Raw genomic sequence first — 24,098 nt, 5'->3', positions numbered from 1 at the left:
CTAGAAATAATGGAAGATCCTACTAAAAAACCTTTCTCTAAACTCCGTGCTCTCTCTTCAGGAAATCCATACCCTTCTCATGCAAACCGTAATATATACTGTTCCAAATTTATGTATACACACTATTTTCTTCTGTCAGATATGCCCAGTATTAATGACTTTGACCAAAAGCCTCTTAAACTCATTGATTGTCTTGGCATTGACTCTGATGGCTGTTCTAAGTTCACCATGCACAGCCACATTGTGTCATACCAATACGTAAATTGAAATGCATCAGGCTGTTGTCTGTGAAGTGCATTTTGTCACTTGAGATATTGAAAGGCAAAATCACACAAAAAATCCTATCTGTTCTCTTTATAAAGTTGCATTAGGTTCTCTTTATAAAGTTGCATTAGAAAATAGAATGGTGTTTTTTGACTGAAAACAGAATGATATCCCTTTGTCATGGTGCAGTTCTGAATAATTTTATAATCAGGATTATCCTGGATTTACTGTGCTTTAATAAAGAGGATAATCTGATCCAGTGACTATGTGATTGGCAGGTCTAATATGAGTAAGAAGAGCATGGCTCTCATCAGGATCCTCCACATTAGGATAAGTCAGCTACTGTCCAACTTATTTTTTGGGTATGTTCCAAAAGACTTTGTGTGGGAGGGCTGTGGTAGAAAACACTGCCATCGGTATGGGAGTGTTGATTTTTGCATTGCTGAAAATCACTGCTGGCTGTGCTAAATGAAGATAATTGGTAGGAATCGATTAGTCTCACAGGAGGGTGTATGGAGGGTTGAGCTCTTTTCACGAATTGCCCCATCTGCATTTATTGCCTGAGAAGCATAACCTCACCTACCCCAACATTCACAGGGCAGGAGATTGATATACTCCTTTTTCTTTTTCTTTCCTCCCCCTTAAACTCTGCAGGTCAGTCCCACTCCAGGGTGCATCCGGGCGCTAATGAAGATGTTGTACTGCCCTTACTGCAGAGGACTTCCCACTGTGAAACCTTGCAACAACTATTGCCTCAATGTAATGAAGGGCTGCCTAGCAAATCAGGCTGATTTGGATACTGAGTGGAATCTGTTCATAGGTAAGAAGAGTTTAAATATTAGTGGAAGGAAATGCTGGTAATAGCAAATATCTGCAGTTTTGTGAGGTTAGAAGATTCTGTTGGTCAATATTTATCAAAAAACAACTGTAGATGATTCTCACATCTTAGTTTACCATGCTGACTTGCAGTAAGAAATGACTATTCCATCTCAGAGCCATTCTTATGAAACATGTAATAGTAATGGTGTGATATTAAGGCTTCTGAGTCAAATTATTATATGATATGTGGTAAGAAAGCTTTGACTGAGGATATGATAACAAGCTTAACTTGGCAGAAATAGTGTGTATTAAAACTGAAAACTAGGCTCTTGTAAGATGAAAAGATAGTAACACCGTTTAACGTCCGGTCAACAAACTGCAACTACTGCTTTTCTTAATTTTGGTACTATCTAAGTACCAAAGTACTAAGCAAATGGCTCAAAAAGTTATATACATGACAAATTATTAATTCACTGTTCTGGGTTAAAATATATTAATGTTTCCTTTTCAGTACAGAAAGCATCAGACATGCAGTCAAAATGTTAGAATGGAGTATAGAAAATGTGTATTTAGGGAAAATTTTTATTCACATAATTCTTCACTAGAGTAAACTAATAAAAAAAGAGAAAGAAATCTCCTTAAACAGCCATTCTTATGTCCTGGAGCAAAATGACTCCCAGAATAGTAATATTTAACAATAAATAAGGGCCTCAGGTTGCTTTTGATCATATACAGTACAAGGGTAGGCTGTAGAATTAGACAAGCCTAATGATAATATAGAAAGAACAGAAGCAGTTACTTATATCAGTCATTAATGAGCATCATCACTATATAAAGCCCAAAATGGATTTTGGAAAATTGAAGCATCTGGAAAACAAGAGATAAAACTATCTGTATTATAACTGAAGGAAGGAAATTGTTGTTTCTACTTTTGGAAGGACAATATAGGGGCAATTTCATTTTGCTTACTTTCCAAATCCCACCAACCAATGTGACTTTGAAAGCTTGACTCTGACTCACTCATGCATTTTCACTTTACTCAGCACAGAAGTGGTACTAGATGGTAGAGAGAAGAAAATAAGATGAAAAATGAATCAGAGTAAGCAAAACAAAAAATAGTATTGAGTATTTTATAAAAATAGCACAAATAATAAATGGTAATGAATATGCCTTCTCAGTTCCTTTTACTTTACTGTTTAGAGCAGCTACAGGAGAAGCAGTGCTATATGAGGAGATACCCATGAGATTACTGGTGTGAGAGTAGGGCTGGAGTGAGTTGGTCCATAAGAAAGCTAAGTAGGAGCAGAAGGGAATGCAATTTCTACCTGCTGAAGACTTTGTGTAAACCACTTCCCCTTTGACATTATAGAGTAACCATGAGTGGAATTGTAAGCAATTCTGAACAAGAAAATAAAGTAGGCTTTTAGAAATGCTTTTTAATTAAAATAAACAACACAGTTTTTATTAAGGTAAACGTCTATTCAAATGAAAAGCTGGAAGTTAAGATTTCAGGTCTTAGCACTTTTCCTTTCCTGGTGCTTTGAATTCAGTGAGAGTGCTGAGCAGAGAGTAGTTATGTGTCCACAAGTGTGGAAGTGCTTATAGATTCAGGCTTTCAGCACCTTTGATGAAAAGCCCTTGTCTTCGTCAGTCTTGCACATTTTGATTGTTCCTGCTCTCACAAGAGAAAAACGATATGAAAAGTTGCACATGATGTTAAAAAGATAGTACTAATTTATTATTAAATGCCAGGTAATACACTCTGTGCTTCCTTAAAGGAAAGCAGACTGCTGTGCAATTATCCCTTCAGGGAAGTAATAACAAGGCAATATGAAGTACAAATACATCAAGAAGTATTTTCTTTCTTCTACCTGTACACCTTTCCCTGTGCAACTTGATAGGGAAGGAATAAAGATAGAGAGAGAGACTTTCCTATGTTTGGAAAAGATATTCTGTTTTATCCCATTTTGTGAGACTTCTGACAGCTTTGCTGAAGATGAGGGTCCTTAGTCCTTCCTTTATGTAAGATTGAAATGCAGCGAGTTGTCTCTGTCTCTGTCAGCTGTCAGAGGCTTTCTAATAACACATGCAATTCCCTTAGTACTAAACACAACAAAACTTCTACTCACTGAATTAAAACGAATGGCAACATTTTACAGCGCCACTGAACTATGAAAGATTGGAAACTATGCATGAGCAGTTTTTATCCCTGTTCCAGTGTTAGGAGCCATGCACTAGGAAAAGAAAATAATTTTGTGCACTAACGGTCTCTGTGTAGGCAGGAATCCAAATGTTAGCACATATTCATACACAATAAGACAGTTTTGCTTAGCTTTTAATCTGTGTATTGCAAAGTCTTTTTGGCAAAAATTCATACTGAGAGAAAATTCTCAGATGTTTTTGTCACTAAGAAAATACTATGATTTGTATATTGGTATGTATATTCTGGTATTGTTCTGCAGCCACTTTAATTGTTCAGCAGTACCCAAAATCTACAAGTGGGGAGGAAAAGAGGAAAGTAAATGGGCTCTCTGACAACAGGATGCATTACATATTCCACCTAGTTTATAAATACAAAACTTGAGACTGAAATCACATTTATATAGTACTAATAAATCTTGCATCCACTTTAAAAGCTAGGGAGAGTGAGACAGCTTCCCCTAAACATCTGGTGCTTTCCAAGGTTTTATAGACTGTGAAAATTGGTAAGAGGTGAAACAGCTGCAGCAGCATGACACATGTTTTATTATATTTTTCCTATTTGTGTCACCTTAAGGTCTGTGTCCTTTTTGTGTAACATTTCATTACAGGCTTTTTGTATTTTGTTGCTTTTGTTATGGCACAATAAAAGCCAAATGTATCACATAATCCTCAAGTAGAATTCCTATGAATCTCAGAATTTTGCCCGAGAAAGTGTTTAGCAAGAAAAGAAAGACATAGATAGCCCTTACAAGTTATATGGTATAATAATAAACATAATACATTTTTTAAAAAGCATTAATTAAACATTTCTTTCAGGTATCTATATAATAGGTCCAAAAGAGGTATTCAGAAGTAAATAAGCCACACTAGCTTTGAAAATATCTATTCTGACAAAGCTTGCTCCTGATGTTTTGCCTTTAGTTCTAACTCATGGTCTCCTTTGCATCAGTCTTGGGAAAAATTAGAAATGAAAGATGAAAAGAATGAGCAGAAAAACTGTACTTCTGGAAAAAAGGATTACCTCAGAGGAAAATCTGACTGATTCTGTGGGACAGGGAGAGGAGAATTTTCCCTACGTCCCATAGCCCAAAGGATATAGTCCAAATTACGCTTCTCTCTGTGGAGTTACACCAATTAACAATGATGAAGGATCCCAGTGTTCATTCTGTCATTAAAACATAGAAGAGACAGAGAGGAAGCTGTTCCCAGTTGTACAGACTCAAAACCTAACTATCTTGGGGAATTATGTTCAATTTTAGCAATGCTATTACTTTTCTTTCTTCAGCTACCTTGTGTTTCATGCTCTGTTTCTATCTTGTGAATCTTCTGATGCTAGCTTCCCCTAATATTGATCAGTTAATTCCCATCAACTGTTTTTTTTCTCAAGCAGGAATGACAGTCAAGGAATGTGCTCTCCTTAGAGGGCATGGTGCTTTCATTAAACTTCAGAACTAAAACCTGCATAAATATGATTTATATACAACAGTATGCATATCGTTCCAGTCATTGTACTCGCTTATCCACTGGCTCATGAAGACAAAGTGGCCACAACTTATTTCATGTCTGCAGAACTTTTTTCACAATTAGATGTGGATTTAATTATTTTGTGCTCTCTCTTTAGATAAAAATGTGGAGGGTACTAAATCTGAATATGTCAAGCAATAAGGTGGGCTAAATAAGATAGCACTTAAACAATATGAGAGGGTAGATCTAGAGGGTAGCTGTAGTCACAATAATGATTGTACGTGGGCTTATTTTTTAGACATCTGAAGTAAATCATAAATGCTCTGTTGCTATATTTAGTAATAAAATGCACACTAGTGTGGTGCCTCTGCAAATTACAATTGCTTTGCTGCAACCCATTGAGGTTTGCCATTGAGCTACTGTGTATCCATATCCACCATCTTGCTTGATCTGGAAAGCAAGTGGCTTTCTTAGCAGTATGTCTCCCATCTGTCTAGTTCTCTAGCATAACAAGATAAATCGGCATACATTTTCCTGAGACTTTATTCTTGACCAGCAAAGGTGGCATCCAGGCTCAGAGAGTCCAAGCCACCTCTTGCAGTGTCCTGCTATACGTCAGCCGCAGGAGAAAATCTTATCTGCAAAGTTTCAGCAAGTTTCTCCTGCCTGAACGTCATTTCACTTGCAGTCAGTGCAGCAGCCCTGAACTACTAATAAACTTTCTTGTTACTGTGTTTTAAGAATCTCTCTAGTTTCTTCACATCAGCATGACTCAGGCACTTACCTTAGGAAACCTCTTGAAACAGAGCTTATGCAATCTCAGTTATAGCAACTCAATCACTTTAAGTAAAAGTCCCCATCAAAACCTTAACTACTTACTCCTAATGAAAGCTTTAGAGTGATGAAAATGTGCAATCAGTTTGATTTACTGCTTATAAAAGCCTTCAGGACTATGTAATTTTTCTGTTCCATGTGTGAGCACAAGGATAAATATTTTCCTTTTTAAGCTTCAAGAAACCACCCAAATCTGTTTGGTTACTTCTTTATTGGTTTACTAACAGAATAACTGCTTTTCAAGTCCCATTTTTTTTTGTTCATTAAAAAAAAATCATTCTATAATTGTAATAGAATAAAAAAAATTGGAAAGGATTACAATGGGTACTGCTACTGTAAATAAGCAGAGCTCTAGCTGTATAAACAGCTGCATACTGGTTCATAAATGTACAAAACCTCAGAAGTGTACCAAGGTAGATAAAGGAAACCTATTCAAAAGTTTAGGTTGTTTTCCCCTTCTTTCCCTGCAGCATATGGTATCTATTGCTTTGCACTATACTGCAGAGACTTTGCACTGTAGAGACTAGAGGTTGTCCATCTCTTGTAGCTATCAGTAGACAAAAGTCTTTCTCCTGCTTGATCATGCTAAGGGTGAAAACAACCCTTAACTCTTAACCCTTTAATAACCTTGGTTGCACTTGAATTTATTGCCTCACTAACCTTCCTCCTTAAATCATTATACAAAAGTATGCTGTGATACTATGTCAGCTTCTGTCAAGGACTCCAGGAGAAAAAGTGATATTATCCACTCCACGGACAGGTGTTGAAGAAGCCATCCTGGAGTGCCATTACTCCAAGCTCAGATTTTCCAGCAGAAATTGCTGCATTTTGATTTGATGGGCATAGAAAGGTACTTGAGTATAAACACAAATTTCATAACATGCATCTTGTTCATATGAAAACTGATAGCTTTCATGGATAAGGCAGCCTGAAAATCAAAACCTATAAAGCCTTATTTTCATTTATGGTTGACTTGGCAAATGTTTAATTGTTCAGACTAAAATTATCCTTATTTGCATTTATTCCGAAATGAAATGCATCGTGGCGCCTCTAGTGAAACCACCATTGCCATCCATCAGAATGAGAATAGGGAAAATATTGAGCTAATGCTAATCATCTTTTCTATGCATTTTTTAGAGAAACCTTAGTGTCTCCAGAGTTTGGAAAAATAATATTTTCTCTAAGTCTCTTGTCTGTATAGACTATAAAAGCTATTATTATACACAAATCAGTATTCCCTTAGTCAAAGTGGCAGAGTTTGGTGGATGGCTCTAAGGGTTCTGGAGCCCAATCCCAATTATAAATGAAACAATTGAATCTGTATTTTAGAATTATTTTTTCCAGCTTTACCTCATGTTTTCCAAAAGCCAGGGAGAATAAGTAGAATAACCTGTTGTGTGTTACCATGGCAAATTTATTTGCTCAGAAGTTAAGAACCACCACATTTAAAGTTACTGACATAAATCTAATGTTCCTTACAGAAAAAAAAAGAAATGTAGTATACTTCAGACCCACTAGTTCCACAATGTATAAGCAGCCTATCCTCAGGAATTTAGATTTTGATTAAAAAGCAAGACTTAACATCATAAAATATTTATGATAGTTCAGGATATCCATAGAAAATGTGTAGTTACACAAGTAAACAGTGAATGCAACTTGATGATGCCCAATTAAAAGACTGTAGCATTACCATATTTAAGTTCTCTAACAAGCAGTAAGTTCTATGATCCTATATTTTCCTCTTACTTTCCAGAACTACTGGAATCACTACTTACATCTTGAATATGACACCAAGATCTGGATAGCTACTGGTTAGTCAGAGTATGTAGGAGTACCCCTGAAACAGAGAGAACGTCACCATTCAGAGAGCAAAATAATGATGTGTAGAAGAGAGAGCCATGTTTGTGTTTTTCCCTATTGTTTTTTCTCCTCACAACCTGGGCACGTTTGCACAGTTAATTCTTCAGATGGTGATTAGTTCTACCTGAGGGAAGCTATCCAGAGGTGTGTGACTGCCAGCAGCATGCAAACACCAGTACTTGCCTGCTCCTTAAACTTTGCTTACTTAGCCTTCTATATCTCCAAGCCTCCTCCAGGGCAATATAGTTTCTTGCAAGCAGCTTGGAGTCCAAGGCCCTGTATATTTGCTTTAGGATGTGTCACTGAAGAAGGAGGTTCATACCTCTGAGACTGTGTGCTGATATTGTTGGCAGCTTTTTCCTCGGAGGATGCCTACCTAGAAAGATGCTGATGGGACCACTCAGGGTGATCCTGAAAAATTGCAAATTCCAAAGAGTGGCTGTGGATTTGTAAAGATGCAGATGTTTAGTTGAATGATAGCAGCAAGCTTTTCATGGGCTCCTGAACTTTGGAATGGCTTAAGGAAAGGAATTATGCCAATTATTTATGCTGTCTTTGTTAAGGACAGAACAATGTTAGTATGTGTGAAACAAGTCAGTCATCATCAGGTAATGTGACCGTTGCAAATACAGGATCAAATTTGTCTGTTCCAGTCTGTACTGTTCCTACACAATATTCCTGAATCATGTGATTTCTGCATTGGTGGAGAAAAGAATCCCAAAGCTGGAAGTGGGACACATTTGGTGTTTTCACCAAGCCTAGCACAACAGAGTCCTAACTTGACTGCAGCATTTAGATGCACTGGTGTGTAGCACTGGTGTGTAGCAATAGCATCATTTGAAAATAACAGTGCAGATCAGAAATGTAGATATAGATACAGAGGTATAGATATAAAAATGTCTACATATATTTATTTTATAATTAAACCATCAAACACAAATTATTACTTTTTAGTCCCATTTCCTTTCCACATCTTTCAATTTCTTCATTTTGTTTTGCACCAAAGTGAAATGATTGGTCAGTACACATTAGCTCAGTTTGGAGGTTACACAGAGTAGCCGATTTCTCTGTGTTTGTATTCAGGGGAAGTGCTGGGGAAGCTGTTTTGACACTGCCCTTCAAAATGCAATGAGTGAACACAGTCGTGTTACATGAGCCATCTTTAGAAACAAGAGAATAGGTTCATCATTTATTACTCAAATACTGCTTGATTCAAGCATTATTATGCTGTACTTTTACCTGTCCATAACTAGGCTCTTCTGGGAATTCGTGCTTCCAAGAGTGCAACAAACAGTAATGGTCATTTTGTTCTAGGCTACTATGTATATTAAACCTCAAAGGTGTTTCCTCTTCAGTGAAGAAGTTGATCTCTTAGTGATGCTTGTATAAAGCTACATCTCTTCCTGCTAGGGCATCCCTCAGGCACCTCCCTGATCTCCCATTTCACAGGTCAGGGACCGGCTAGAAAATACTGTGGGTCTTACCTGGTCTGGTTTCCCTTCTAGTTTCCAGGGTTTGGGGCATCTGGTCTCTCTGACATGTGAAATGATGTGAATGATGCAAACACCTGGACTCCAGCACTTGGCAGAGCTGCTTTGTTCATCATTAACATATGACTGAGCTACCTGGAAGAACTGCTTCAATGCAGTTGCTTTTTCAAGTATTACAAAGTCAACTGATGAACATATGGCTCCCTGCTCTTTTCTGCAGTGGTAAAATATTGGGAGAGGGAGAAGGGGAAGAAAGAAGAACCTTTAAAAAGATTTCTCAAATACAGAATGCCTTAAGTTGAAAATAAATGCAGTATTAGATTCCTATAAGGCAATATTGTCAAATAATATATAAGATCCTAATATATTATAAATTTGTTCTATTACTCTGAATGAATGACTTGCAGGGTGAAATCAAGACTCATGGTCCTGACTATAAACTGTTTGAAGTGTAATTTAGGGTTGAATTAAAATGCCAAATTGAGGAATTGTCTACTGTTTCTAGCTGCTGTTAGCCAGATTAAAATGCCATATCCAAACTGCAGCTGATACCCATCTCATATATAAACATATCCGGTTAAATAACCAGTTTGTAAACCTCACTCCTTCCCTTCTTGTAGCCTGTGTTTTGTGTAACTAGTTTTTATTGCTGTTTGACAAGTAAAGAATTTAGAGAGAACTTTGGTTTCAAGTATCCTTCCAGGGCATGGAACTCATTCCTTCTGTATTGCTGCCATTTCTTGAAGGATGGTGCGTTAGGTCGTATTTTTCTTTAACAGAAATGCATAAAAATAGGTCAAATTAAGAAAAGCTAAGTTATCCACTAGAGTAAAATGTGCATTTTTTGAAACAACATAAAGAGATTTATTTCAAATCTTATAAGCGGGAGAGGGTAAATATTCTTTGAATTAGTTTGAACTTGCCACTTTGGTTGTATTTATTGAGAAAATGCTGTATTACCCTGGGAAGCTTGAAATTTTTATTTTCTCTATAAATATATCTTCATTTACATGAACATTTGGCTGACTCTATACTGATAAACTTTGTATGATCTGAATTTTATATTTTTCAAATATTCCTGTTTTTAAGGGAAAACATACTGATGCAATAGTCTGACTTTTGCTCACAGCAATACTGAATATTGCAATATTTGTCTTTGTATCCATTTCTATGCATTTTATTTCTGCTTGGGTTCAGCTGAATTTGAGACTGCATAGAAGGGAAAAGTCTTTTTTGAACTGCACTATTTTTTGCTTCTAAAATGTTTTGTCTTAGAATCTACTTATATAGCAGAAATTATTTTCAGTCTATTTTAAAAATTTGAATAAATCTGAATCAATTTTTCTGATCTTAAAAAAGAATTGAAACTATGTGATAGCATTTCAGATGATTGATTTGTTCTGACAGATTAATTCATTGATTATTTCACATGCTTTAACCTTAATATTAAAAACAAATGTTAAATTCTATTCTCCAGTAAGTGTAACAGACAGATGCATGTTACTCTGAACAAGTTTTTTCCATAGTAAGAAACCTGTCTACCTTACCACTGTCAGGTATATTTGAAAAGAATTTATTGGGGGTTTTTATACCATATCAATATAAGGTGATAGGTACAAATCCATGACCTCAATGAAGTAAAAACAAAACTTCTTCTTTTACTCTTAAAATACAAATAACTGTAGGGAAAAACAGCAGCTTGAAAAATAAAGAACAAAATTTTGATTCCACTGGATCTTTGTTACTGATCTCAAATGAGAATAATTTTTTTTCAACCAGTCTATGCAGTTCACTGTAATGGTGTGAAGTGAGGTGAAATTCAGTCTTCACTTTCAGTGTGAAGGTTACAAGAGCATCCTGCACTAAGCTCAGCTGTTGGATGAGATGAAAACCATCTCCAAGCCAAATGATGAGCCGTAGTAAATGGACACGGCCAAAAAAGGCAAGAAGTTATCCTGAGCATGAGCTGATGAAACACAGAGCACTCACAAGTATTTATCTTGAATTTCATAGATGGAATGATACAGAAAATCTTCCAGTAGATTTCATGCTTCTAATAAAACATATAGGATCAGATCATAGCCACTGGCATCTAGTTATACTTCAGCATCCTTATTTTAATACATTGGTTAAAGGAAGCTGATAAACAGGATATAGCCTGTCTGTACTATAAGAAAGAGTAACAGTTCTGGTATATATACATACACAGTTCATGATTTATGTTTCATTTACACACCAAAAGAAGAGATTTATGTATTTCTTATAACAAACTAAAAATGAATCCATGATTATTTTGCTAGCTGAAGCTTTGCTGATATCTACAATGCTGGAAACATACCTTAAATCAGGTTGTCTTTTTTGTACTGCACATGCTCTTTGGTTAACTTTTTATAGCAATTAGAAAATGAAATGGTTGTGTTCCCTTGCTATCTTGCCCTGAGAGAGTTTCTGTCATGAAAACCTCTCTGTGGTAGGGGGAGGCATAAGAGATGGCTGCTCCAAGCTATGCTGATGGCTAAAAACATATTTTACTAATATGGAGATCCTCTATTACAGATATTAATAACTGACATTGTCCTTTTAGCAGGTTGACTACACTTCGATAAATCACTTAAATGCTACTATTGAGTCATTTCATAATACTTGGGTTGACTGTCTTCCCTATATATGATTAATACATTCTTACAGCATCTTTCAACCTTTTATTGATATAAGTGCACATTATATTGAGTTTGTGGAAGTGCGTTTGCCAGGAAAAAGAAGTAAAACCTAGTTGTCTGACTGATGTGTTTTGGAATGTGTATACAGATTTACTAAATTTAAAAAATCACAGGGATACACAAATATGATAATAATATCTGCTCTCACCTCTTTAGAAGCCTCTCTGGCATTTCAGTTGTGATCAAATCTTTTTTATAGGAGTTTAACAGTGGCTTGATACATTAATGGGATTGAGATTGGGAGAGAAAGTACGGCAGAACTTTAGCTGGTGCAAATCATATAGCAATAGAAATGTGTCAATGAACTATACTTGAAGATCTGACTCTACTGATATTTAATGTATTGCTGAAAAAAATCTAGAGTGAATTCATTTGGTCAAATCATTTGTTTACTGACAGATAAAGAAAGTCAATATTTATTTTTTTGGTTGTGACAGCACCTTCAAGGTCTTCCTCCCACTTCTATTCAGTTCAGGAAAAAAAATATCCATTAGTAGTGTAAATGTAGTGTTGTAGGATTTCAAGTCTGATTCACCTTTATTTGAAATCTAGTAATATTAAAACAAGTAATAAGCCAGAATATGGTTTGCATGCAGATACTTCTGTTTCTACTTGCCTTGTTGCTGCTGTTCAGGGTAAACTGGCTACTAGACCTCTAGTTAGTTCCTTTTTACAGGAAAAGAAAGCATCAGGTAAATATAACTTGCACTCTTTGACAAATAAGTAATCCGAGAGCAGAACAACAGGTTACAAATAGCTTTTACTGAAGTACATGACAATGAATTTTAATTTTCATCTTGTTCTCATCTCGGGCTCATCTAATTTGGAACCTTTATAGGCACATGTTGTATAAAGCCTTGTGACTACAGTGTAGTACGAATGGCAAGAATGCAACTCTTTCCACTAATGCTGGTATACATAGTTTCATTGTTGTTTTTTTTTCTTTTTTAGTTGTACTCACCTGTAGAATTTTCAGTAATCCTTATAAATATGTAAAGCATGTTGCACCATGAGTCTTATACCATAGCTTAATCAATGCCATAGGAAATGAATTTCTACTTGCCACAATTCTCCACTTATTTTTCTAAAAGCATTCTATTTTATTGTAATTTTCACCTGTGTGGCTTTCTAAAATAAGTAATTAATGTGAAGAACATGACATTTGTTAGAGATGAAAATAAACAGCATTTATGTAGAAGGATAACACCTCTCTTTTTATTCTAAACTTGATCACAAAATCCATGTGTCATCCCAAGTCCTTTGTGTTCTAAATGCTTGTGTATAAAACTACATGTAGTTTAAGAGATCATAATTCTAGGAATGCCATATGAAATAAATAGCTCTTCCTTAAATCAATTTTCATGTATTTCATCTAATGTTTTAGCACTCCAGCTCAGTTTATTTTCAGCTATAACCCTATGGTTATCTTCTATTGAAAAAGATGCATCTTCACATTTTCTGCATATATGTGCTAAGCTGATGTAAGAGAGGTAAAAGACAGATATATCTCTTATATAGTGGGTTTCAGGAGTTTAGGTTTTGGGGGTTTTGGTTTTTTTGAGAAGAGGAGGATAGTTTATCCAAAAGTTCTTTCACTGCAGTTTGGAGTAGAGCTTACAGCAGGCTGCAAGTCATTCAGGAAGTGAAGTATTATTTCAAATGTTGAAGATTTCTAAGATAAACATGAAAAAAATAATAGCTTTTCATTTGCTCCTAGTCCAAATAGCTTTTGAATGCTTCTAGAAACACACTCTTTAAAATAACAAGTAGAATTGGTATTGAATTAGTAGTTACTGTACCCCAGGTGCACCACTACAGAGACCAGCAAGGTTTGGGGTTGCTGCAGCCTGGGAGCACACCTTCTAAGGACCCCATAATTGACAAATTGACAAGTCTAGACAGAAGAGATGACCCACAGGGACATCTCGGTGCTGAGGAGACATTCCCCACAAAACGACCTGCTAATGAGTGCATTGCTGAGCAGTGTTTGGACTGAGCAGGAGGTCACCTGCTGATGTGCACACTGGTGTTGACTGGAGCCATGCTGCCTTGGTATGGCTGGCATTGTTCTGGCTGTGTATAAAAGGGAGTAAGCCACACACTCTTGTGTGGACTGGGACTCATGGTAGGCTGGTGTGTAGACTCAAGGATCTACCCATCCACGGGGATGACCTCAGCAGCAGTGTGGTGAAGAGAAACTGTGAGGAGAAACTGGGGAAAATCAGACCAGAAGGGTGGCCTGTAAGGGGTGAGAGTGGTCACTGTACCAGGCACCTGTTGTTTGAGATCCCAGGAAAAACTGTATCAGAGAGGTGACCCATAGAAGGCGAGAGTAGTCATTATACCATGTGCCTATGACTGAACTGTAGAACTCTGATATATATATATATATATATATATTCGGTTCTCTTGTATTTTTAGCTTTCCTATACTTTTAGTTCTGCTATAACCTCTTAGCTCTAATAAATTCTCACACTTGACAAATGATGATATCTCGATTTCAGTGCAACTAATCTCAGAACTGGAAAGAATTTCAGATGCCCCCCTAATGGCACATCATGGCACTCTATGATATTCATAACTTTTTACTGAAATTCTATTGAAATTAATAAAATAAATAGCTATTATATTAGCATAAAACTCTGTATGGAAGAGTTAGGATTCATTAGTTATGAAATCTCCTTATTTTCAATGGAAATCAAGTACCTATTGAATTGTCTTCATTTCAGTCTGAATTCCATAACTATTAATTTGTAAAGAGTTTCAGATGTCTATCAGATTCCTTTCACTTAAACAGATGCAGAGAAGCTAGCAAATCCCTTTTGTTTGACTGGTTTTTGTTTAGTAGATTTTTTTTAGAAAAAAAAGGATATAAAACAAGCTCATCAAGTCCAAACTATTGTAGTTGACCTCTTTAGAGACAGAACTTGAGAAGTTAGATAACATATGTGAAAGGTAAGAGAAAAGGCTGCAGTTGCTCTATTCAATGTTATAAACGATGAAGTTTATTTATTGTTCTTAGTTATTGACTGAAAGCACTGAAAAGGTGAGAGAGTTTGAAAGAGTATGTTAGGAGGCTTTTTAAGAAGGAAAATTTAAGATAATTTAAATTTAATATTTAAAATATTCTTATATGGAAAAGTCATATTTAAGCAGAAGCATTAAACTGCTGTTTGAAGAATGGCAAGTGTAGGATTTTTTATTTTGGAGGATGGAGGAAATGTTTTCATAGACTTTAGAGAAGTGCCAAAAATATGATTGGGCAACATCCCAATCAAAACAATTTTTTATGATACTACTATTTGATAAAGATAGTGATTCAATACTCTACAAATGTATGTGTCACCTTTTGGTGAATTAAATAAGCAAAGAGATAATACCCAGGCCTTTGAGAATCACAATATTTCCTCTACTTGATCATAGGTCAGCAGAATATCAGATGTCTTCCTGCTTTCCTAACATATAAACTGCAAAATTTTCAGTGTTCATGGAGTTAATGTAAATGATCACTGACCCAGATGAAGCACCTGCATAAGCAATTAAGCAATTCTGAATGTAAATAGGTCCTTGGCAAATGCAAACTTAACTCTTACTTGATTCCACTTTCCCTTGTGGGCATTGCTGACATTTCTGGGCACTTATCAGTACTTGTGTTAAATTAAGACACAGTATTTCCTAACAATTGCAGTAAATTGTGGGGTGAATTGCTATTGTTTGGAGCACGCAGGAGCATTGTGATGACCTACAGATGCTTTCCCAGTATTCAATAATTAAGTTTAAACCTCATCTTTAAATGGAGGATTATCTGCTTAGTGAAGCAGCACCTTTTGTTACCAGTGCATGTCTATTCCCAGAATAGCATGCTAGAGTATGGGGAGTTTGTATATATTGGAAATTCCAGTCACACTGAAAAAGCACTATTGCTAAAATCAGCAGCAAAACATGGATATTGATAAGCTGTTTCCCAACATCTTTATACTTCAGTAAAGGTACAACCTGAGCTTTATTTGGTTTAGGCACTAATATCTGGTTTATGTACTAGTTACAATATAATAATGTCAGCACAGACTTGAACCTCGGCTTACTGTCTAAATATTTCCCTGGGCTCCCAAGTGACTCGTATACTAAGTTTGGAGCTAGTCCAGACACGTCTATAGGTACCTGTGCTGACTCCTGTGAAGCTATGTTGCGTATTTTCAAGTAAGATGCTATCTCCCTTATGCAATAGTGTAGCTGTGTCCAGAGAGTGAAGGAATGGGGAAATTGCCCTCTTTTTCCTTTCCTTTTTTAAGGAAAGAAATACATGAGCAAGAAGAGATGGTAAATAACATCTTTAATATGTTTGATTTCCAATACCTACAATTCCTGCAGGTATAAATCTGAAAAGAAAGTAATTATCACAGTTCAGGGCTTATGTACTTGTAAACTGCTATTAAGGCAGCTCAAAATTCCCAGAATGATTCAAACACAGTCTCTTGGTTACTGACTATCAGTATGAAAAGTCTTATTCAGTTTCCAGCTTTTAAGACCAATTTTTAGATTTCAATGCATAATCGGATAAGGTATCATGACTGTCTGAAATTTCACATAAAGATGCAGAACTATGTGGATGAGTGTCTCTAGGAAGCTGCAACCCAAGACAACTGAAATTATTTCTCTCTCGTCAAAAGCTCACTATATATGTCATATGTGTTGTAATGATCCATAAGAGCATAGGAGGCAAACAGAACCTGAGCAGTTTGCACCTAGGTGTTGGAGTAGTTGTGTATGCTGTATTTTTTTTTAATGCAGAATTATGAATGTTTCCTGAAGGTATGCCTTCATTATTAGCTTAGATTAATAGTTAATAGCCCATGTTACTTCAGAAAGGCGTGATACCAGACACTGTATTGTGTCCTTGTACTGACACTGGTCCTTGTACTTTCCTATGTTCTACTCCAGTGCTGGCCAGTCAGCAGGGTCAGAGATCTGATCTGAACTAACTAATTCACTTTTTTTCCCCTGTTTTTCTTTAATGAGTTAGTTCAGCTGAGTTTGTTCTCTGATTTGGCTCTGCCTGTGACCCAGTGAAGTGGCACCATGGAGAGGGCAAGGTTGTGTGCTGAGATAGGAGACCCCTAGAAACAATGAAGTAATGCTCTAAAATGCTCTGTTCTAATTACTTTGTTACAGAATGGTTGAGGTTGGAAGGGACCTCTGGAGACCATCTAGTCCAACTCTGCTGCTCAGACAGGGTCACCTAAAGCATATTGCACAGGATCACATCCAGGCAGGTTTTGAGTATCTCCACAGAAGACGAATCTACAACTTCTCTGGGCAACCTGTGCCAGGGCTGTATCACCCTCACAGGAGATACATTTTTCTTTACATTCAAATGGAACTTCCTGTGTTTCAGTCTGTGCCCAATTGCCACTTTTCCTGTCGCATACTATCACTGAAAACAGTTCAGCCCTATCCTCTTGACACCCTCCCTTAAGAGATTTGTAGACATTGTTAAGATCCCCTCTCAGTCTTCTCTTTTCCAGGCTGAACAGGCCCAGCTCTCTCGGCCTTTCCACATAAGAGAAATCCTCCAGTCCCTTAATCATATTTGGAGCTTTCTACTGGACTCTCTCCAGTAGCTCCATGTCTCTCTTGTACTGGGGAGTCCAGAACTGGACATAGTACTCCAGATGTGGCCTCCCCAGGGCTGAGCAGGAGGGGCAGGATCACCTCCCTCGACCTGCTGGCAACACTCTGCCTAAGGCACCCCAGCATACCATTGGCCTTCTTGGCCACAAGGGCACATTCCTGGCTCATGGTCAACTTGTTGTCCACAAGGTCCTTCTCTGCAGAGCTGCTTTTCAGCACATCAACCCCCAGCCTGACTTGGTGCATGGAGTTATTCCTCCCTAGGGACAGGACTCTGCATTTGCCTTTACTGAACCTCAAGAGGTTCCTCTCTGCCTGTCTCTGAAGCCTGTCCAGGTGTCTCTGAATGGCAGCACAGCCCTCAGGTGTATCAGCCACTCCTCCCAGCTTGGTATCATCAGCAAACTTGTGGAGGAGGCACTCTGTTCCCTCATCCAGGTCATTGATGAAGAAGTTGAACGAGACTGGCCCTAGTATTGATCCCTGGAGGACACCACTACTTCAGGCCTCCAACTGGACTCTGCACCATTGATCTGAGCTGTGCCTTTCAGCCAGTTCTCAATCCACCTCACTGTCTGCTCGTCTAAGCCATATTTCCTGAGCTTATCTAGGAGGATGTTATGGGAGACAGTGTCGAAAGCCTTGCTGAAGTCAAGGTACACAATGTCCACTGCTCTCTCTTCATCTACCCAGCTAGTCATTCCATCGTAGAAGACTGTGAGATTGGTTAAGCAGGATTTCCCCCTGGTGAATCCATGTTGACTACTTCTCATCACCTTCTTTTCCTCCACAGTCTTAGAGATGACATCCAGAATGAGCCGTACCATCAGCTTTCCAGGGATGGAGGGGAGGTTGACTCACCTATAGTTGCCTGGGTCCTCCTTCTTGCCCTTTTGAAGAATGGAGTGACACTGGCTTTCTTCCTGTCCTCAGACATATCTCCAGTTCTCCATAACCTTTCAAAGATGATGGAGAGCGGCCTGGCAACAACATCCACCAGCTCCCTCAGCACTCGTGGGTGCATTCTATCAATGCCCATGGATCTGTGGGTATCAAGTTTGCCTAGAAGATCTCTAATCCAATCCTCCTTGACCAAGGGAAATTCTTCCTTTCTGCAGACCTCCTGTCTTGTCTCTAGCCTTTGGGATTCTTGAGGGCTGCCCTTAGCAGTGAAGACTGAAGCAAAGAAGGCATTCAGTAACTCCGCCTTCTCTGTATCCTTCATCACCAGGCCACCCACTCCATTCAGCAGCGGGCCCACATTTTCCCTAGTCTTCCTTTTTACTACTGATGTACTTGAAGAATCTCTTCTTGTTGTCCTTGACATCCTTTGCCATATTTAATTCCAAATGGGTCTTAGCCTTCCTCATTGCATCCTTGCATACTTTGACCACATTCCTATGTACCTCCCAAGTGGCCTGTCCCTGTTTCCACATTCTGCGTACTTCATCCTTCTGTTTGAGTTTTGCCAGGAGCTCCTTGTTTATCCATGCAGGTCTCTTGCCACCTCTTTCCTTCTTTGAATTATTACTGTTACGGATGTACCGCTCTTGAGTGTGGAGGAAGTAATGTTTGAATATTAAGCAGCTCTCCTTGACTCCCACTCCTTCCTTCTAGGGCCCTAACCCATGGGATTCCTGCAAGTAGTTCCCTAAAGAGGCCAAAGTCCACTCTCTTCGAGTCCAGAGTTGTGATCCTATTTATTGCCCTGCTTCCTCCTTGCAGGATCCTGAAATCCACCATCTCGTGATTACTGCAACCAAGGCTGCTCCCAACATTCGCATCTCCAATGAGCCTTTCTTTGTTTGTTAGTAAAAGGTCTAGCAGCACACCTCTCCTCATAGGCTCCTCCACCACCTATGTCAAAAAGTTATTATCAGTGTTCTGCAGGAGCCTCCTGGACTGTTTGTGCCTTGCTGTGTTGTCCTTCCAGCAGATATCAGGGTGGTTGAAGTCCCCCAGGAGAACCAGGAGGGGACTTACCATAAGCTCTCAACTTGCTCCAAATTGTAATTATACACTTCCATTAATGGTAGGCAAGCAGATTCAGAGCCAATATCCCAAAACTAAGAAGTGATCCTTTTTCTCAAAGGAGGAAAGGAGAGCATGAAATTCCTACTGTGATTCCTTCACTATAAAGGAGCCAAGATCTGCTGCCGCTGTTACTAGTCTCATATGGGAGGGTGAATTAGGCCATGTTTTATCCTAAGCATATGATATGGCACAGATTGCAAAGGTGTGAAAAAAACATACCTAGCCCTGTGAAGCCCAAGCAAGCAATATTTGAAGATGTCTGTAGGGCCACAATTTCACATTTGGCACCATCTGATTAAGCACATTTGTGCTTAATCTGGTTATGGCAGCCCTCACACAGCAGTCAGTTCATACCACTATATTATCAGCAGTTTTCTGATGCTGTGATCATGCAGACAAACAAACAGCCAACACAGTGCAGGGAAAGACGTCATGGTGGGAATAAACCACAGGGGCTTATAGAAGACGTGGGGAGAAGAGAGAGAGAGTCTCTTAGGCCAATGGTGTGGTAGAAATAGCAGTAAAACTGTGATTTAAGAGATTATTTTGATGTTACAGTGAGATTTAGCTGTGGGTAGCTGTCCTTGTACAAGTCAGTCTCATTTCTGCCCTCACCGTGTGCATCTGCCACTTCTATTTCCAGTAGCAGTGGTACTCTCAGAGCCTACAGAGACTGTAAAACCAGACCAGCAGAAAACTAACCCTACCCCAATATTGTGATAAGCTTGCTGTTGGTTCAACTACCTGAATTGACTCATATCGTATGCTGCAATGTCATTTTATAGACAAAGGATATGGCACAGAACAAGGATTTTGGTATTAATAATTAGATCTTTAAGTAGATTTAGCAGTTATACTAAACTACAGCCTTGAGGTGAAGTTCTTGAGAAGGGTGAGCTGGAAGCTACCAAAAGCAGTAGACTCTTTCCTGGTCATGTTTACCTTCTGCTTCCCTTCTTCTGACTTTTTCTATTTTTCAAGCTGAATCAGCTTTCAAATCTGCTAGAAAACTTATTCTGCAGGGGAAAAATGTTTTAAATTCTCTGCTAGTTTAGTGAGCATCATTAGCTCAGGAAATAGCTGTCCCAAGCAGAAATGCAAACCATAACTTTACATGAGGTGGCTGAACCCACTGCTGCTGAAAAAGATGGTCTTGTCATTTATCCTTTCTCTGTCACTGTGCCCCCTTATGGCTGCACATTTGCACCAATTCTTTTGCATTCCCTCTGACGTTGCTCAGAATAGTTATTAACAGGATTTATAGCCAACCGTAAAATAATCTTCCTCCTCCCCTCCAGTCTTTTTCTTTTTTTAACTGAATTTGTTTTCTAATTGATTACTGACTTGTCTTAGCAAACTCTCCAATCAGATCATAGGTCAATGTATGCTAGAACCATTGCAAAATAGGCTGTGAGTGCTTGTAACCAGGAGCAAGGATGAGGTGTGTGAGAGAGTGAAATCCCCCACTCCTTTTGGCAGCAGTGAACTGCTAGATTGGCACAAGCTCCTACATGCCACTCCACCCTAAAAGTCTATTTTGAATTCTTCATTAGAGTTGCATGTCACATAATGCTGCAAAAACAGACATCTCCTTAAAAAAAATAAGCTGTCAACTGCTTTATGTGCTTGCCAAGTCGATCAGTTGATTATTCTAGTTTTAATATTTGTAAGTTAACTCCTGGTTCACAGACTCCCTTATACAATGGAGGACATTAGTTCCGTATAATTTTTAATTTTTCTTTTGCTCATGTGTCATTTGTCCTGTTTCTTGCTCTAGTGTAAGAAATTATGACTTTATCTTAATTTTCAACTATTCTAATATGTCTCATAGTGCCATACTGATGTATGTGCTGTGCACATCATCCTCCTATACTCAATAGACTAAAATGTTTTATAGACTTATCGATGTTTATAAATTGGAAATAATGAACAGGTAAGCGAAAAAAAAGAGCAATAAAATTGTGAAAAGGGAGAAAAGCATGTTTTCTGATGTGATGAGAGATAAAAAAGCTGTTAGAGGTGGCAAAAGTTCTATTTAAGAAGGCTCTTGCACCAATAAGGGTAACAAAATGAAAAAAAAAAACACAGAGAAGAAGATAGTAGTAGATGGAAGGACTGGGGAAATATGAAGCATAGACAAAGTCTGGGTGGTAACTTGCAGTAAATCTGTCAGAATATTACAGGAGGTAAGCGTTGATCTGGATTCTGAAATTAATGCCATTTTTAACGCTTTTATGTTTCATTGTATCCACAAGGAAATGGGATGTAGCTGTGAACAGAACAGTTCACAAAGCCCTGAGAAAAGCAATTTCAGCCCCATCTTTGAACTGTATTGAAGATCTCCTCTTTCTTTGTGTTTTGAAGTGTTTTAGTTAGGAAATCAGAACAACAGGCAGCAATAAGATATGGATGATCTATATCCCTCCAAAAATGAGGGAAGACTTTGCTAAAGAAGCTGAAAACTATGATCAAATTCACAAAAAAAGTTACAATTTAGAAAGAGGCCCTCTCTGTCTATTGAATTATGAATATTTCCAGTAATGAAACATCATAGCTACTTTAAATAACTAGGTTGCTTTTTCATAGATATTAGTGTGAGAATGAGAAGGGATTATGCATGAGGAAGTACTACTTTTGAAGAAACTTAGACATAGAAAGTAAAATATAATTTCATGTCAAAGCAAACAAGGTCCACTCCAAAGTCACCAGTGTTTAAAACAGCCATCTCTTCAGAGATGGTGAAGGGTGGAATAGGGATTTCCTCTGTCCTGTAAGAATGACCTAGACAATATTGGGTTTATACAGAGCCTTCAAAGACTATAGTTTCATCCTCATTTGGAATAGGAACATTTTTAACACTTCAATTTTTCATTAAGCTATATGCTGTCTTTAAAAGCCTTCTGTATGTTGCTACCGCCTTTTAATCACCATAGTATCACATTATGTTAACTATAAAGAGCTCCCCAAATAGTTATTTTAGTTAACAGAGTGTTCTATGTTGTCTTCTAAATAAACATGAGGTTTTCTGTTACCAGAATGTTCAACACTAGCACAATTCTGAGATGAGCATGAGCATATGAGGAGGACTGTAATTACAGCAATTATGGAAAAGTAATTTACTGGTTGTATAAACTGAACGGCTTTGAAAGAGAGTAGATCAACCATAAAAAGAAGTTCAATATTGAAAATAAATACTATGGGATCTGTGAAATGGTTGTTATGTGGATAAGCAAACTGTAAACATTTTGCCTAAAATGCATGTATTTTCATTTTGGAGACTCTTATAAGTTTGTGTTTTTATAAAAAGACTTAGAGATGTTGAAATTACATAGAGATATGCAGACTTGTCATTTCCCATCTGGAATGTACACAGGGCTTACTAAAGAAACAAATAAAAACAAATTAATATAATTGAATTTACATGTCTTTGGGGAAAAAGAACAAAACCAAAACCCTTACATTTTGAATCAGGTAAAAAAAAAAATCGTATATTTAAAAGGAAAGTAATATGGAATGATTTCAAAATATGAAATGAAGAGTTTTGCTATCCTAAATATTTACTAGAGAAATATTTGATCCAAGTCCTTCTGCTAAAAGGTGGGTCCACCTTCTATTACATCTGAATGGCTTAGAAACCAAATCCAACTGTAAACAGTTAAGTTCTAGCCTAATATTCAACCTGAAGTTTTCAGTGCTTAGTCAACTGACCCCCACGAGTTCGTCAGCTGTTTATAAAGCCCCCACAAAATATGATTAAGAAAAGTGAATTCACATATCTCATATGAAATTTCTAAAGAGATTTTCACCTTCACCACACAGGGTAAAGTACATAAATTTTAAGGAGTACATAAATAGGAGAAGGGAGAAAACTAAAAGCCTGAGCTTTTAGTCAAATCAGGCCCATTTTTGCAGCGGCTATATTTAAAGCTAAGGTGTTACCGCAGATAGCTGTGCTCTGCAGTACACCCCAACATCCTGCTCTCCTGCTCAGAGGGCACCACTCATCTCTGTGCCTTCATCCTTCCCATGAGAACCTGAAATTAGGGAATAGAGCTTCCCCTCTCAATTTGGCCTCAAATGGGGTTGGGACACGGCCTGGGTGCATTTCCAGAGCTTGAGAGACACTTCTGTATCTCGTGTTTAAACAAAGTGTAAGAACAGCAGTGTTTACATCTTCCCTATATATCAGGCCAGAGCAGCCTAAAACCTACCATAACTCACTGGATAATAATAATAAGGTTCTGATTATCAGTTGTCCATAATCTACATATTTGAATTTTACGTTGATCTCTCATTAAAAGCATCCAACAGAAGCACCAGTTGTATTCTGAAGTCAAACTAAACCACTTGGCAATTGAATGTTCCATTGCTTTGTACTAAGTCACAGCATTTAATCACATTATCTCAATATTAAACCATTATACACAAGTCAAGAGCAAATAATGAAACCTGAATAACTATTTACAGTCATTCAAAGTTTGGGGACTGTTATAACAACACTTACACTTTGCAGGGAGAAAGTTAAGATTTCTATCTCTAAGTTAAATGCTATTGAAAGCTAAAGGGCCAGGCCAAAACTGTTATAGAAAATAGACTGCTTTAAAAACAACCCTGCTGCTATAAATGCTTCTTTATATATGGAGCATTTGACTTAAATGGATTGCAGTTCCTCTTGCCTGTGCTATAGGTGCCCTGAAATGGTTTTAAAAACTCTTGTATTCCACCTTTAAAGCTTTGGTGTATTAACTTCGCAGAAAATGTTTTATAAGAAAACCTTACT

At 37.6% G+C, this 24,098-nt stretch overlaps 1 protein-coding gene across 1 annotated transcript in view; it reads left to right on the top strand.

Annotated features, from left to right (window-relative positions):
- Positions 1-24,098, top strand: part of GPC6 (glypican 6) — a 748,058-nt gene that overhangs the window by 552,241 nt on the left and 171,719 nt on the right. The window contains exon 4 of the mRNA XM_062575905.1: positions 919-1,084. Coding sequence (XP_062431889.1) covers positions 919-1,084 — 166 coding nt within the window. The remainder of the gene's footprint in view (positions 1-918; positions 1,085-24,098) is intronic.

The sequence above is a fragment of the Rhea pennata genome, chromosome 1 (genome assembly GCF_028389875.1).
Source record: "Rhea pennata isolate bPtePen1 chromosome 1, bPtePen1.pri, whole genome shotgun sequence".
NCBI lineage: Eukaryota > Metazoa > Chordata > Aves > Rheiformes > Rheidae > Rhea > Rhea pennata.
Note: the sequence above shows the minus strand (reverse complement) of the source record. Positions and strands in the feature narration are given on the sequence as shown.